This window comes from Schistocerca serialis, chromosome 1 (assembly GCF_023864345.2).
Source record: "Schistocerca serialis cubense isolate TAMUIC-IGC-003099 chromosome 1, iqSchSeri2.2, whole genome shotgun sequence".
Taxonomy (NCBI): domain Eukaryota; kingdom Metazoa; phylum Arthropoda; class Insecta; order Orthoptera; family Acrididae; genus Schistocerca; species Schistocerca serialis.
In genome coordinates this window covers 661,513,429-661,527,449 of record NC_064638.1, presented here as the reverse complement: position 1 = coordinate 661,527,449, position 14,021 = coordinate 661,513,429, and the positions used below count along the sequence as shown (strand labels likewise).

Genomic DNA, 14,021 nt, shown 5'->3' with positions numbered 1-14,021 from the left:
ATAGATAAATTGCACAGAGCTTGAGGGTACTCAAGAAGTGTCAGGGGATGTGGTAAACTGCACAGATCCTATGAGAACAAATGAGACAAGTAGTGGAGGTTGTGCCACATACGTAGCAGAAGACAGGATGGTTGGATGCTGGCAGTAAAATTTTGAAACTTGTCATTTTATGGATGTCCATCTCATTGCACAAGGGGCTTCAGCTAATGACACATATGAGTAAAAGTACTGCCACAGTTGTATCTTGAGAATACATCTATTCTATCACTTGACTAGCTGATTGCAGACAACACAGCATTGAGTACAGACTCCTGATGAACACTTACCCATGTGTGCTAGAAAAAAGATCCCCCAGGAAATGTGCCAAGGAAATTAAATACTCTTTTGGCATTGGTGAGAACTGAGGATGAGGGTACTGTACTGCTGAAACTAGTCGTGTGATACAATAAAGACATTCTCAAGATATAGCTGTTGTTGTACTTTTACTCATATTTGAAAATGGTGTATGGAATGGAAGATGAGGGTGATATTAGAGACTTAAACAAAACTATGGAAGCAGGACACACAGGGTGTCCCATTTATCTTCACCACTCTAAATAACAGTTTGTCCAGATGCAAATTACAAAATGTTTCAAGCAAATGTTCTTTAGCCATCAGGGGGCCATCAATCAGCATGATGGCCTTCGTTGTAGCTCTGTTTCTTACAAAAATATGAACAGCAATATGTCTCTTCTAAATGGCACCTTGTATTTTTTATTTGGTAATTCATATCCTCTCCTAAAGACCTATTCAAAAATGTATCACAGTGTACCATTCGCTGAAACACGTTATTAATTACATAACACAACACTGACTGAGCCTGGGATCACAAACTTGTCCACTTGCTGGAATTGTCAGAAAACTAATGAAAACCAAGTAAAAACATAACAGAAAATTGACTGACTCTCCTGTACCATTGTCCAGGAGTAGAACATTCAAAGACGCTCAAAGTGGTGACCCTGGACACCGATACACCGGTGCACTTGTTGAATAAAAGAATTAGTTACTGGTTCCAGTGCTGCCTGTTGACAAGAATTACAAGCAAGCACAATACACTCCTGCGTATCCTCTGGAGTTGTTGGAATATCGAAATACACAACATCTTGAATGCATCCCCAAAGTCCAGAGGATTTAAATCAGGAGACCTAGCAGACCAAATAACTGTTCCTCCTCAACCAACCCATCTGGCAGGATACCTTCCATTCAGAACATGATGTGCACACAAGGCATTATGTGCTGGACATCCATCGTGTTGATACCACATAAGCATTCTGGTTCTTAGTGGCACTTCATCCAGAAGAGGAGGAAGAATTCATCTGAGGAAGTTGGCATACGCTGTGCCATTTAGACTACCGTTGATGAAATAAGAGCCAATAATTATTGCACTAAGCATCCCACACCAGACGTTAATTCTCCATTGACCAATGTTCCACCTGTCTAAGCCATTGTGAGTTGTCACTGGACCAATAATGGTGTGTTCCTTGTATTTACCTGTCCTTTGTTTGAGAAGGAACATTCATCGGTAAATAGAACATTGGAGGAGTAGTTCAGGTTGGCGAGGATTTGCTGCTGTGCCCACTGGCAGAACTGTACATGATTCTGGAAATCATTCCATACAATTCTTGATGTAGCTGTACACTGCAAGCATGGAACCGGTGACGTGTAAGAATACAATGTACACTGGTTTTAGGAATGCCAATCTCACGTTCAAGCTGTCGTGTGCTCACATGTGGATTCATAGCAACAGAAACGAGGACAGTAATTTCGGCAGCTTCGTCTGTGCAAGTGCGGCGACGATTGCGTTGTCGTCGGTTGAAACTTCCTGTTTTCTGAAGCGCTGCAACAAGACGAGAAAACATCAGTCTGGAAAGTAGGTTCTTGTCAGGATATCGCTCTCTGTACAGTTCCGCTGCCTGCGTAGCAGTTGCCTACCTTCAACAACAACAACAATAAAAGAAATGTTATGTTGATGCAATTTGTAGGAAGGACAGCCTTTACTGTTACTCTACACAACAGTATTTAAAAGAACTAAACTACTGTACTGAATGTACCCATACATAAAAAGCAGTATTGAAATTACTGTTCTGCTAACTTATATTCGCCATAGATGAGGAGCATTTCTACCTTCTCTTCATTGGTGTACATTCTTCTCACACAACTCTTCAACTGACGATAGTTGACGGAATGATGGGTGCGCATTCTACTTATGTTTACATTTGTCCTCTGTCAACATCAGAATGTGGATGTGTTCCATTACCCCGAGTACCTGCACTAAGTGCTGGGAGTGTCAATGTCAATGTTGTGTTATGTAATTAATAATGTTGTGTTTCAGTGAATGGTACACTGTGATACATTTTTGAATGGGTTTTAGGAGAGGAAATGAATTACCAAATAAAAAATACAGCATGCCATTTTAAAAAGTCATACTGCTGTTCATATCTTTGTAAAAAACAAAGCTACAACGAAGACAATCATGCTGATCGATGTCCCTCTGATGGCTAAAGAACATTTGCTTGAAACATTTTGTAATTTGCATCGGGACAAACAGTTATGTAGGGTGGTCAAGATAAATGGGACACCCTGTATATGCTGGAGAGAAGTAAGTTATCAGAAGAATGGCATGTTACAGAAAACACGGTGCGAGCTACTGTCCGAGTTAAACCATAATTATGGAACCCAGTAGGTAAAACCTACTCTTCTACCACCACCAAGTATACGCAGAAGGGAAAAGTGATTGAGCACAATTGTATGTTCGAATTTGGTTCCTGGTAACAGAAAGACATGAATGGCAACCACTTAAACTATTCGTATGTACCCAGTGAAATAGGGAGTTCCTGGGAAATTCATACAAGTGATGTTCCATGGAGTATTACTAATTTTGGAGATGGTAGTAGACTTGCAGTAATGATGGAGGAGGAGCTGCAACATTGTCGAAGAGAGAAGGTCGTGGTGTGTCCGACCAGCAGGACAGTATATTGCTGTGAGGCAAGTTAACTTGCTAAAACAGCAAACTTGTCAGTACTGCTCTGACTAATGCAGCAAGGGGCAAACAGTAATATTTTACGATACAGAACTGGTAGTGACATACTTAAACAAGTCCACTCCTGCAAACTGTAAGTACTGGTCTTTTTTTTTTTTTGTAACACAATTGTTTCTACTCTCGCAGCCCAACTAGGATGACAGGGCTGTGCTGGGTGAGGATGCCACTTGGACCTGTCAGCAGAGGTCACCAGTTCAAGGCAATGGCAGGGTGACAGTTCTGCAACAGGAAGTCCCTGCCTGGACTTAGCGCCACAGCGCGGCTGACCACAACAGGTCATCCCCAACAGTATGGCCAACTCCTGCCTAGGTTACAGCGGGTCACTTCCCATGCACACCAGCCATACTGCCCCCACCAGACTGGCATTTCAACATGGTGGGCATCCCCTGCTGTGATGCCACCAGAGGCCGTAGCAGCCACAACAGTATTGAGTTTACACACTGCTGGTGTGGGGACCTAGCAACTGAATTATATAACGTGGCTGCTTACGTGGTTTAGTACCATGTCAGCAATGCGGGATGTACAGGCAGCCAGCCCAGCATAATTCAGTGGCCAGCTGACCCAGTGTATCAAGCAACGCATATGCGTCAATGAAAGATTGGTTCAAATGGCTCTAAGCACTATGGGACTTAACATCCGAGGTCATCAGTCCCCTAGACTTAGAACTACTTAAACCTAACTAACCTAAGGACATCACACACATCCATGTCCGAGGCAGGATTCGAACCTGCGACCGTAGCAGCAGCGCGGTTCCAGACTGAAGCGCCTAGAACCGCTTGCACTGCGGCCGGCTTCAATGAAAGAACTTGTTACATTTGCAACTGCCTTTCTTTGGAGTCACTTGGACTCCCACCTCACCGCTTCCACCTGCTCGCACCATCCTTGTTCACAGCCACCCCATCCTGCACCAGGGGCACTAAAAAGCAACTGAGATAAATGCTAACATAAATGTTACAACAGAATGAGCCATTTTTTCAGAAACACAGCAGACATCATTTCAAAAGTTCACAGGAAATTCATCATGACCTAAACCATACCTGTGTGGCGCTCGAGATACATGTGATGTCATTACCTGAAATGTACAGTAACTGTAGTCAAGGTTTTTGTGATCACAATATCATTATCAGTAGCAAAGCTTTTTTTTAACCTAGATACTATCATTTGTTGGCATTACCAAGTCATGTTCAAAGCATCGCCTTCCAACCTAACCTTGACTTCAGTATAGTCACTCCTGCAGAAAGTGAAAATTGAAGGAAATCCTTCAAGATCCAAAATGACCACAATTTACCAGAGAAAAATACCATACAGTTTTCATTTTAGTGCTCCAAATACCCTCCTTTGCCGCCTACCACTGACTACCTAAAACTACTTCTGATTGTGTATGTGATAGATGCATAGCCAAACTATGCAAGTAGAAAGTGTTCCTGTTCTAGATGGTAGCAAATATACCCGCACACACTGCTGAAACAATATGACCAACTGCAGCTCCAGTGTGGCCACTCTACTGTAACACTGAGAGAAATTACATATGAATGTAATTCATGGGACAAATACCATTTACTTGTCAGTTTGACTCTCCATCTGACACCGCATTGGACATGTTAACTACAGCTGTTCGGAACTAGAAGTGTAAACTCTCTAATCCTTAATACTCTAATTTGCATCTACGTATATGATAATGGATTTAAAATTGTATAAATGGCATATTCATTGGGGGTGAGGGAAATAAACCAGTTTGAAGTTATTATAGGAATAAAATGTGTTTGGGTGTTATGGATTTTTCTGAAAGTAGATAGAATGGACAACCTTTATCTTTAATTTCATTTGTACTATGATGGATAATGAAATGAAGATTGCCCACTTTGGAAAGAAAAGTTACAGGAATAGTGAACACTATGGAAATTACAAAGCTGATTTCTGGCTTTCCTTTACTTCAAAGAAATAAATTTTATAACAGAATATTTGATAATTTGTAAAAATAAGGAAACTTAAGTGACAACATAGGTATTTTATGTTCCAGTTGCCGGCCGAAGTGGCCGTGCAGTTAAAGGCGCTGCAGTCTGGAACCGCAAGACCGCTACGGTCGCAGGTTCAAATCCTGCCTCGGGCATGGACGTTTGTGATGTCCTTAGGTTAGTTAGGTTTAAGTAGTTCTAGGGGACTAATGACCTCAGCAGTTGAGTCCCATAGTGCTCAGAGCCATTTGAACCATTTTATGTTCCAGTTATTATGAATGTTCTCATACTGACCATCAAATTGTTAAATTACAATCTGGACATATCTGAGAATAATTGATATGCAGACAAAAAGTAATGCTGGTTGCAATGCGTCAGTGTTTTATTATCTTTGATCCTGATAGTTACCAGAGCTAAAGTTATGTGAATCTAAAGAGAAATTTTGGCTGAAGCAAATAGTAGAATTTGTGCCCATATTCTGTTTAACCATCAATAAGAAAAACATGCAAATTGAGATATAACTTCAGAAAAGCAAGTTGTCCACAACGGGAATCTGTCTAACTATTTTAATTGTGGTGTGATGAAATCTACCTAAGTCTGACATGCAACTGAGCTTACACAGTGGTCGTAGGCACACTTTGTGGCTGCTGCCCTAAGAAACAGGCATGCACAATAAGTTTTCCAAAAAGCTGATACCCATATTTTGCAGAACAACATTTAACACAACTGCAGAATTTTCAATTTCAACTCTTGCATCTATGCACATTTATATTTGGTGTAAAACGGAGGCACTGGCTAGTAAGACAACTCGTGCATTGTACAGGACTTTCTGGTTGGCCTACAGATGACAATAATAAGAAATGCCATACCAAAAATATTACATGAATAACATCAAGTAGTCTCTTAAGGAGAAATTAACAATATCTGTAATACTAATTGTGGCCTAAATTATGCACACAATGTCTACATAAATATTTTTACTCTGCAATCCTTGACAGTTGGTAGTCCAAGTACAACTATCATTTTAATGGCAACCAATTCCATTCACAAATTTTGTGTGGGAAGCTAGCTGTCATTTATAGTCTGTGTAAGTCCAGATTAATTTGATTTCATTTCAGATGTATGTGGAAGGAATAACATATTTGGCTCATTGTCAAAGTAGTTAGATGAGCATATTTTGACTTGTTGGTGCAGTGAAAAAATATTTGCTTCCAAAGTCTGAGTTATTGTTAATATTTGAAATATTTCTTTGTGATGGAGAACATCACACTGCAAAATCACAGGAAGTGTTTTAAAGCGAACAAGTGTGGCTGTCTAACTCCTCACATTATATATGTGACATAAGCAAGCAAATACTTGAGAAAAAAGTGTAAACTGTATTGAACACTCTGGTTATGAGTGGTGGGTAACTACTGAGTTTGATAATATAGCTTTTCATCATAAATGTGACAAATATATTACAAGTGCATATCTGAAGGACACGAGTTAAGATTTACAAACATAACTCCTCTCAAAACAGTTTGGAACAAACTAATAAGTATTTGAATCAGAGAACAGTTCTGGATAAAGCGAGCTCCTGTCACATGTGAAACTCCACCTCTGTGTTTGTGCAGACACTGGGGCTATTCACATGCTATCTCTCTTGTCTAGTGGCAATTCAATTTTGGGAAAATCACATTGATTTGCAGCAACAGATAAATGTGCCACAATGCAGCAAATCACCTGTCAGTTTAATGTTAGACATGAACAAGCTGCAAATAGCCACAACATCTGCTCATGTCACAGGGCAGAGATGCAAGCATCAACACAGGAATGCACAATGGATGGGTCAAAGATGGAAAACACTGCCTGGACAGGTGAGTTGCAGTACATGTAAGTGCACAATTAATGGCAGGATGCGAGTTCATGGAACACCACCATTTAGGCAGTTTGCAAGAATATTACTGTGTGGAGGAAGTATACTCAGAATAAAAGAGACCCCACTCACTAGTAAATGTATAGGAACTTTCTGTCTTATTACGTGCAACCATTGTCCATTCCACTATTCTGTAGATGTCAATACCTTTGCAACACCACTTTTCTCAAAAGCAGTGTCACAATAGCTTCAGACACACATGCATATCGATGGTGTGGCTTCCGGGTCACAGAATCTCAATCCCATTGACCACATCCTAAATGTCTTTTAGCAAGAGGTGCATGCATCTGATTTATCTCCAACCAGTACCCACGAGCTGTGGGCAGTGGTTGAGTGGACACGTATCAGGACGGCTTCCCATTGTTTACACTGCCTCATGGAGTGGTGCCTCATTGAGTTTATACATTAATATGTGACCAGCATTAACAATTTGGGAACATGTGCTACATGGTACTAGGCAGGAGGGGAAAAACAGAAGAAGAAGAAGACATCTTTACTTCATACTTGGTTTATAAGATCACATACTTCCATTTTTAATTCCATCACAGATGATGAACAAGTGAAATTACCAATTAAAATTTCAATTTATCCTTCCATCAATCACAAAATTGGAAAGCGTAACTGCAAATAAATAAGGCTTCTGTTTATTATAATCCATCCCTCCCCCACCCCCCCCCCCCGCCCCCTCCCCCCCCACTTCGGACATATCACAGGTAGATAAGGACTTCAATAACTCTTCACAATTTGCGAAATGCGTAGTTGATAAAAATTACATTTTTTTTTTGTGAATAGCACATTCACTCCCAGCATAATGAACAAACTTATGAAAGTAAAAAAGATTTATCAAATTACTGTTCAGTGTAAATAGCCTTACATCTCAAACAGATGATTTAACGTTATGGACCTTTTCCTTTATTGTCAAAGAGGAGGCACATGACAATATATGATGGAATATGAATTACCAATCAAACAACCATAACATTTGAAAAGGGGCGAGGGAAGGGAGACGTAACACAGGCATTCGCCTTTCGTAATTCATAGAAACCACAGAGATCTAAATCTGGATGGATGGGTTTTCATATTAGTTTTAAGGGAACCCTTGGGGATCACTTTGTTGTCCATCTATCTGTCGATTAAAAATCCTTTTCCTCAAGAACAGATAGGCCCCTACCTTGCTATCCATCCTCCTCCCCACACCACCTCCAGTACTGACAGATTGCTTCTCGCATCAGGCAAAGTTGCTGTACGCAGTCCAGTCTCAGTGGCCGAGGATGGTGGTGGTGGTGGTGCGTGTACAAGAGGTGTGAATATGTGCGTGTTTTATACTTCAGAAGGCCTTTTGACCGAAAGCTAAAATGTATAGCATCTTTTTGTTGTGCCTGTCTCAACACATTCTCTACACACTGAGTAGCCTTCTATTCTTCTCAAAATACTGTCGTTATTCCATCCTGAATTTTCAATTATCAGCTTATGTTATACTGGTGATAATGATTCGTCATCAAAATGTACGTAGGCTACTTGGCTATTTGTATTTAATCATCTTACAGACAAATGCCACTACATTACTATGAAGCATAAGGCATTTTAACTTTCTGTAACCTTCACACTGCCTTACTACTAGCACATGCCTAATTGTTTTATTCCTCAATGTTAAATGAAACTTTGTATAACAACTAATCCATGGACAGAAACTGCAAACATGGGACAATGTCCTGCTTTTACTATTATATTAATGGCTTCATACCATTGTGATTTGACTTTAATGACAATGCTGGCACTGTGTTCACTCATTACCGTATCTGCACTATACATGTAATTATGCACTTTCAGCATGACAGAGCTTCCCATCATTGGAGCCACTTGAGGGATTCTTTCTCCACTGCAGTGTGAAAGATTTATTATAGACGCGTTTACCAGCATACTGTTTTGTAATTGGTAAATTGATAATGATGATTTCATTCATTGCACAAGATCTACAAGCCTGATGAAAAGCAACACTGCAATTATCCTAGAAAACCAACAACTTAAAGAGGTATTTAAGAAATTGTATTTCTGAAACCCATATTCTTTTAATTTTGCAAAATATTTGATAGTAGCTCACAAGCTAGAAATAAAACACAGTTTTGCAGTGTTTACATTCAATTAATTAAATGTCAAGAAGCAGAGAGAATAGGTAACATGTTTTTCATAACTTTTTAATGTAGGAAAAGAGAGATTGCAACTTACCATAAAGAAAACATTTTCTTTTAATTGTGCCTGTCTGCAACTTGACATGTCTTCTTTATTGTAAGTAGCAATCCATCTTTTCCTACATTATTGATATTCCTACCTGTAGTTTCCATTGTTTGCTTTGTTTACAACAGCCAGCAATTTTATCTCAAAGAATGGTGTTGCAAATGGTGCAGAAGGTGAGGATAGAAACACTGACACACCATTACAGTAAACAAAATGAAAAAAGTGTAGTGTCCCCTAGTAGACATGAAGCACAAACAGTATAACCTAATCAAGAATGGAGCTTAATGATTATAATGGTCTAGTCACAGAAACATTCCCTGGTACCTTTTTTCAGGACAGAAAGCCCGAGAACCTCCCACAAACATTTCTGGTGTTTAACTTGTGGACTACCTCAATTTGTCATAAATTCAAAGATATTTAGTGCACCATTAGTACTGGAAGTTAAAAAGTTTTTGATCTCAAATTCTGGTAGATAGTTTCTAAATCCACACTTTTACTTTGCAAGCCACCTGATTATGTGTGGCAGAGGTTACTTCTAGTACCATCATCTGACCCCAGCCATACCTGTTCCGTTTTGCGAATGGTGTGTGTGAAGAACAGCTGTCGGTAGACTCTCATATTAGCTGAAACTTCTCAAATATTTTTGTGGAAGTTTCATGAGACTTGTGGGAGAAAGCAATATTTTGTTCAACTCTTCCCAGAGAATACACTCTCAGAATTTCAATAGTAAAGCTCTCTTTGATGTACATCTATCTGTGGTGTCCGTCCCTGGAATTTGCCGAGTATCTGAGTCACATTCTCACACTGACTAAACAGTCCCATGACAAAACATGCTTTTCTGTACTGGATCTTATCCCCCCTCCCTCCTTTTAATTCAACCAGGTAAGGATGCCAAACTCGTGAGCAATACTCAAGACTCCATAGAGCAAATGTTTTTTAAGCCACTTCATTTGTGGATGAATTACATTTCCTTAAGATTCTTATTAATATCAGTCTGACATTGTTTTCCTACTATTTGCTTTGTGTGGGCATTCCACTTAAGGGTGCCCCATACTGTTATTCCTAGATATTTTATGGTAGGTACTGTTTCCAACAATTTGTCACCAATGGTGTAATCATACAGCAGCTGCACATGTTACATTTGTTTATATTCAGGGCCAAATGCCCATTCATCACTCCTCTGTAGGTCTTCCTGTAGTCCTCTAGTCTTCTGACATTGCCACCTTCTCACAGGCAACTACATCATCTGTAAATGGCCTCATGAAACTTCTGGCATTATCCACTAGATCATACATACGTTAAATATATTTTGTAAACAGCAACGGTCCCTATCATACTTCCTTGCGTTACTCCTGAAATTGGATTTATATCTGTCGATTTTTTTTTCCATTTAGAGATATGTGCCGAGTTCTACCTGCAAAGAAGTCTTTAAATGAGGGTGCAGACTGTACCAAATGCCTTCCTGAAGCAAGGAGCACGGCATCAACCTGGGTCTCAATGTATACAGCACTGTGGATTTTATGGACGAACAGAGCAAGCTGAGTTTTGTATGATCTCTGTTTGCAGAAGACATGTTAATTTTTGTAAGGAGACTTTCGTTCTCCAAATACATCATAACACACAAACATAAAATATGGTTTACAGTTGTGCAACAGATGGACATCTGCAGTATATGTCTATAATTACATGCACCAGTCCTACGATACCTCTTGAAAACAGGAATGACCTGTGATTTTTTCCAGCCGCTAGGTACTCTTTGTTGCTTCAGTGGCCTATGAGAAACTGCTGCTATAGACCCAGATGCCTTTCCACTACTACTAAGTGACTGTAGCTGCTTTTCTACCCCGTGATAACTTAACTCAATATCCGCCACTTCGACACTCATGTGATGATTGAAAAGAGGGACTGTATTAAGATCTTAAGAAGTGAAACAGTTTTGAAAGACCGAATTCAGTATTTCAGCTGTCTGTGTCATTTTCTGTTTCAGTGCCAGTATTGTCACTGAGTGACTGAACAGCTGATTTCGATTCAATTAATTATTTCAAATTTCCTGAGATTATTAGTCAAAACTTTACTTTCACATTCTCTCACTTTGCTCTCTTCATGCTCATTTTTGCTTCATTCAGCTGTTGTTTGTCAGCTGTGTTTTGAATTCACTTAGCTTTGTGATGAAGCTCTCTTAGTTTGTGTAGCAACTTTCTGTTATGGTTATTTAATAACAGTGGGTCTTTCCCATCCCTTAAAATTTTGTTCAGTTCATAAGTGGCTTATCCTTTGTGCTCCCCATCTTCCTGCTTAGCACTGAATATTTGGTTCAGTACCCAGATAATCTGCAATTTATATCCTTTCATTGTTGTTTAGCAAGAATATATTCCTATCCTTCTTAATAGTCCTAACACCCTGTAGTCATTGACGCTATCACAACCTTGGGTCAATCCAAATGAAGTGGTCCAATAAAAATTGAGTCGGTTGCTTGACCATTTTTAAATATTTTTATTTTTTTATATGTGATTACCCTATAATTGAGAAGTTCAAAACAGTTTTTAAAATAAAATTTACCTTTCACGTTTACTGAATGGCGGCCATTTTCGTTTGTAAGTGCGTGATGATGTTTCAGTTTAGAGACATTAGCAAAAAAATGAATATCTCTGCACTGGGTTAAGTTACAACATTGCAATTGACATGATTGTTTTTAGAAAAGTGTCCTCTACAACATTGTCTACTGCACAAAATACCCTAAATTCAAAAATTACCTCCAAAGTTTGGTATCCAAATTTTCAAAAATCCACTTTTTAGGCCCAAAAATAACAAACAAGGAGTGATTTATGAGAGTCTATTTTTTTCCTATAGCTAGATATCATACATAGCATCGAACTAAGTTTTCTGCAATGCCAAGGAATTTGTGCGAATACCGTGTTCCTTTTGTTACTATACAGTTTTCAAATCTGGTTTGAAGTGTTGTTTTCATATGCAGAACCACTTCTTTCTTGATCAGAAAATAGGTAATGCCTTTAATGTTATCCTTGCAAAAGACATACATGTCCTGTACTGTGAGAATTTGGTTTGTGGTTGGTCTTTGTAGGCTGGCTTTACTTAATGCACATTTTGTTCCACCTCCTACCCCATCACATGCACTTTTACCATGGCAAGATGCAAAAAAAGCGCCATTCAGCCTCCAACTCAAAGTCTACTTTGTGGTTGCACAGATTTGAAAAATTCATTCTTTTCTTGTACTGACTACCACTTCTATCTGAAAAGCGCCATTCAGCCTCCAACTCAAAGTCTACTTTGTGGTTGCACAGATTTGAAAAATTCTTTCTTTTCTTGTACTGACTACCACTTCTATCTGAAAAGTATATCAGCTTCTCAACCTGGGGAAAATTTTCTTTTATGTAATTTATTACATACTTTTGAAACACATGTACAGCCAAAGTGTTGTGCTCCAATTAGACACTTAGAACGCAAACTGAAGAACTGCGAACTTCATCCTTTCCCATTTTTAAAGTAGATGGACGCACTATTGCCCGGTCATTGACCCAGTGGTACTCTTGTATTGCATCCTGAATCAAATGTAAAATTCTTTGCAAAATCAGCTAGCATTGTGCATTCAGTTTCATGAAGTTCTGCGGTGTGGTTTTGTCCTTCAAAAACTAACTTTGGATTTTAGAAACATAGTGGTGACTTTTGAGTTTTTGTATCAATTAAAGATTCCAAGTACTTCTCCTGAGATTTAACCACTGTTATCATTTCTGCCTTGTCTGTTGTGACCAACTGTTTGATGGTAATACTGTCTGGCATTTCCTCATCATATTCGTTAAACAATTTGATAATGGTTTCCTTACCACAGCATTTATTACAAAAACTCATCATGCAGTCATGACTGTTAGTCACATACCATTAAATCTAGTAACTCTTTGTAGTTAGGATCACCGAGTTTTGCACCTGGAATCATCAGTTTGACATTTTGATGATATAAAGAAACACATATGGAGTGTGTCCCTGTGTATCCAGCCAAAATACACCACTTAGGGTGGAGGTCACACAATTTTGACCTTCCAATTTTGCATGAGAATATATGAAAGCTACATAAAGTTCATTTAAATTTGTCAGCACTAGTCAGTTCTGCTAACTCCATTTATAACAACTCTTTGGCTATCTTTGCAACCTGGGCACATTCTACTGTTTTCATCATCTTCAAAAAAACTATTTTTAATTGTTTCTTCACTTATACCTACTCCTTTCTTCTTTCCTAAAACTGGAAGAATGCCTTGCTCTTTCATTAATTTTCGGGTTAGTTTAATCAAATGATGAGAAACATTGAATACAAGAACTATTTTTTCTCTTGGCTGTGAGTCAGGGAGCAAACTTAAAATTTTAACTTTTTCCTCTTTAGATGTCACTGAACATTTAATTTTATTATTTAATATTAATTAAGCTCAAATATTCAGTGTCAGATTATGCTGGTGGCAGGTTTTCTTCTTCTTTAGAAATAATGCTGGTATCAGTATTATTAACCGTTAACTACTATGGTCATTCACAGGAACACAATTACTATGGAGGGGTCTCACAGACCGCAATTTTTATATTTTATATATCAAACCAGAATTTTGCTGAACATACAGAGTGGTCCATCGATCGCGACGGGGCCAAATATCTCACAAAATAAGCGTCAAAAGAAAAAACTACAAAGAACGAAACTTGTCTAGCTGGAAGGGGGAAACCAGATGGCGCTATGGTTGGCCCGCTAGATGGCGCTGCCGTATGTCAAACGGATATCAACTGCGTTTTTGAAGCAGTAACCCCCATTTTTTATTACATATTCGTGTAGTACGTAAAG

General features: G+C 38.9%; 2 protein-coding genes across 2 annotated transcripts in view; one reads left to right on the top strand and one right to left on the bottom strand.

The window, feature by feature from the left end:
• LOC126479561 (DNA polymerase epsilon subunit 2) overlaps positions 1 to 8,958 on the top strand; it is a 163,898-nt gene extending 154,940 nt beyond the window's left edge. The window contains exon 10 of the mRNA XM_050103795.1: positions 8,780 to 8,958. Coding sequence (XP_049959752.1) covers positions 8,780 to 8,839 — 60 coding nt within the window. The 3' untranslated portion in view covers positions 8,840 to 8,958. The remainder of the gene's footprint in view (positions 1 to 8,779) is intronic.
• Positions 1 to 14,021, bottom strand: part of LOC126479618 (egl nine homolog 1) — a 61,919-nt gene that overhangs the window by 20,696 nt on the left and 27,202 nt on the right. The gene's annotated exons all lie outside the window — the stretch shown is intronic.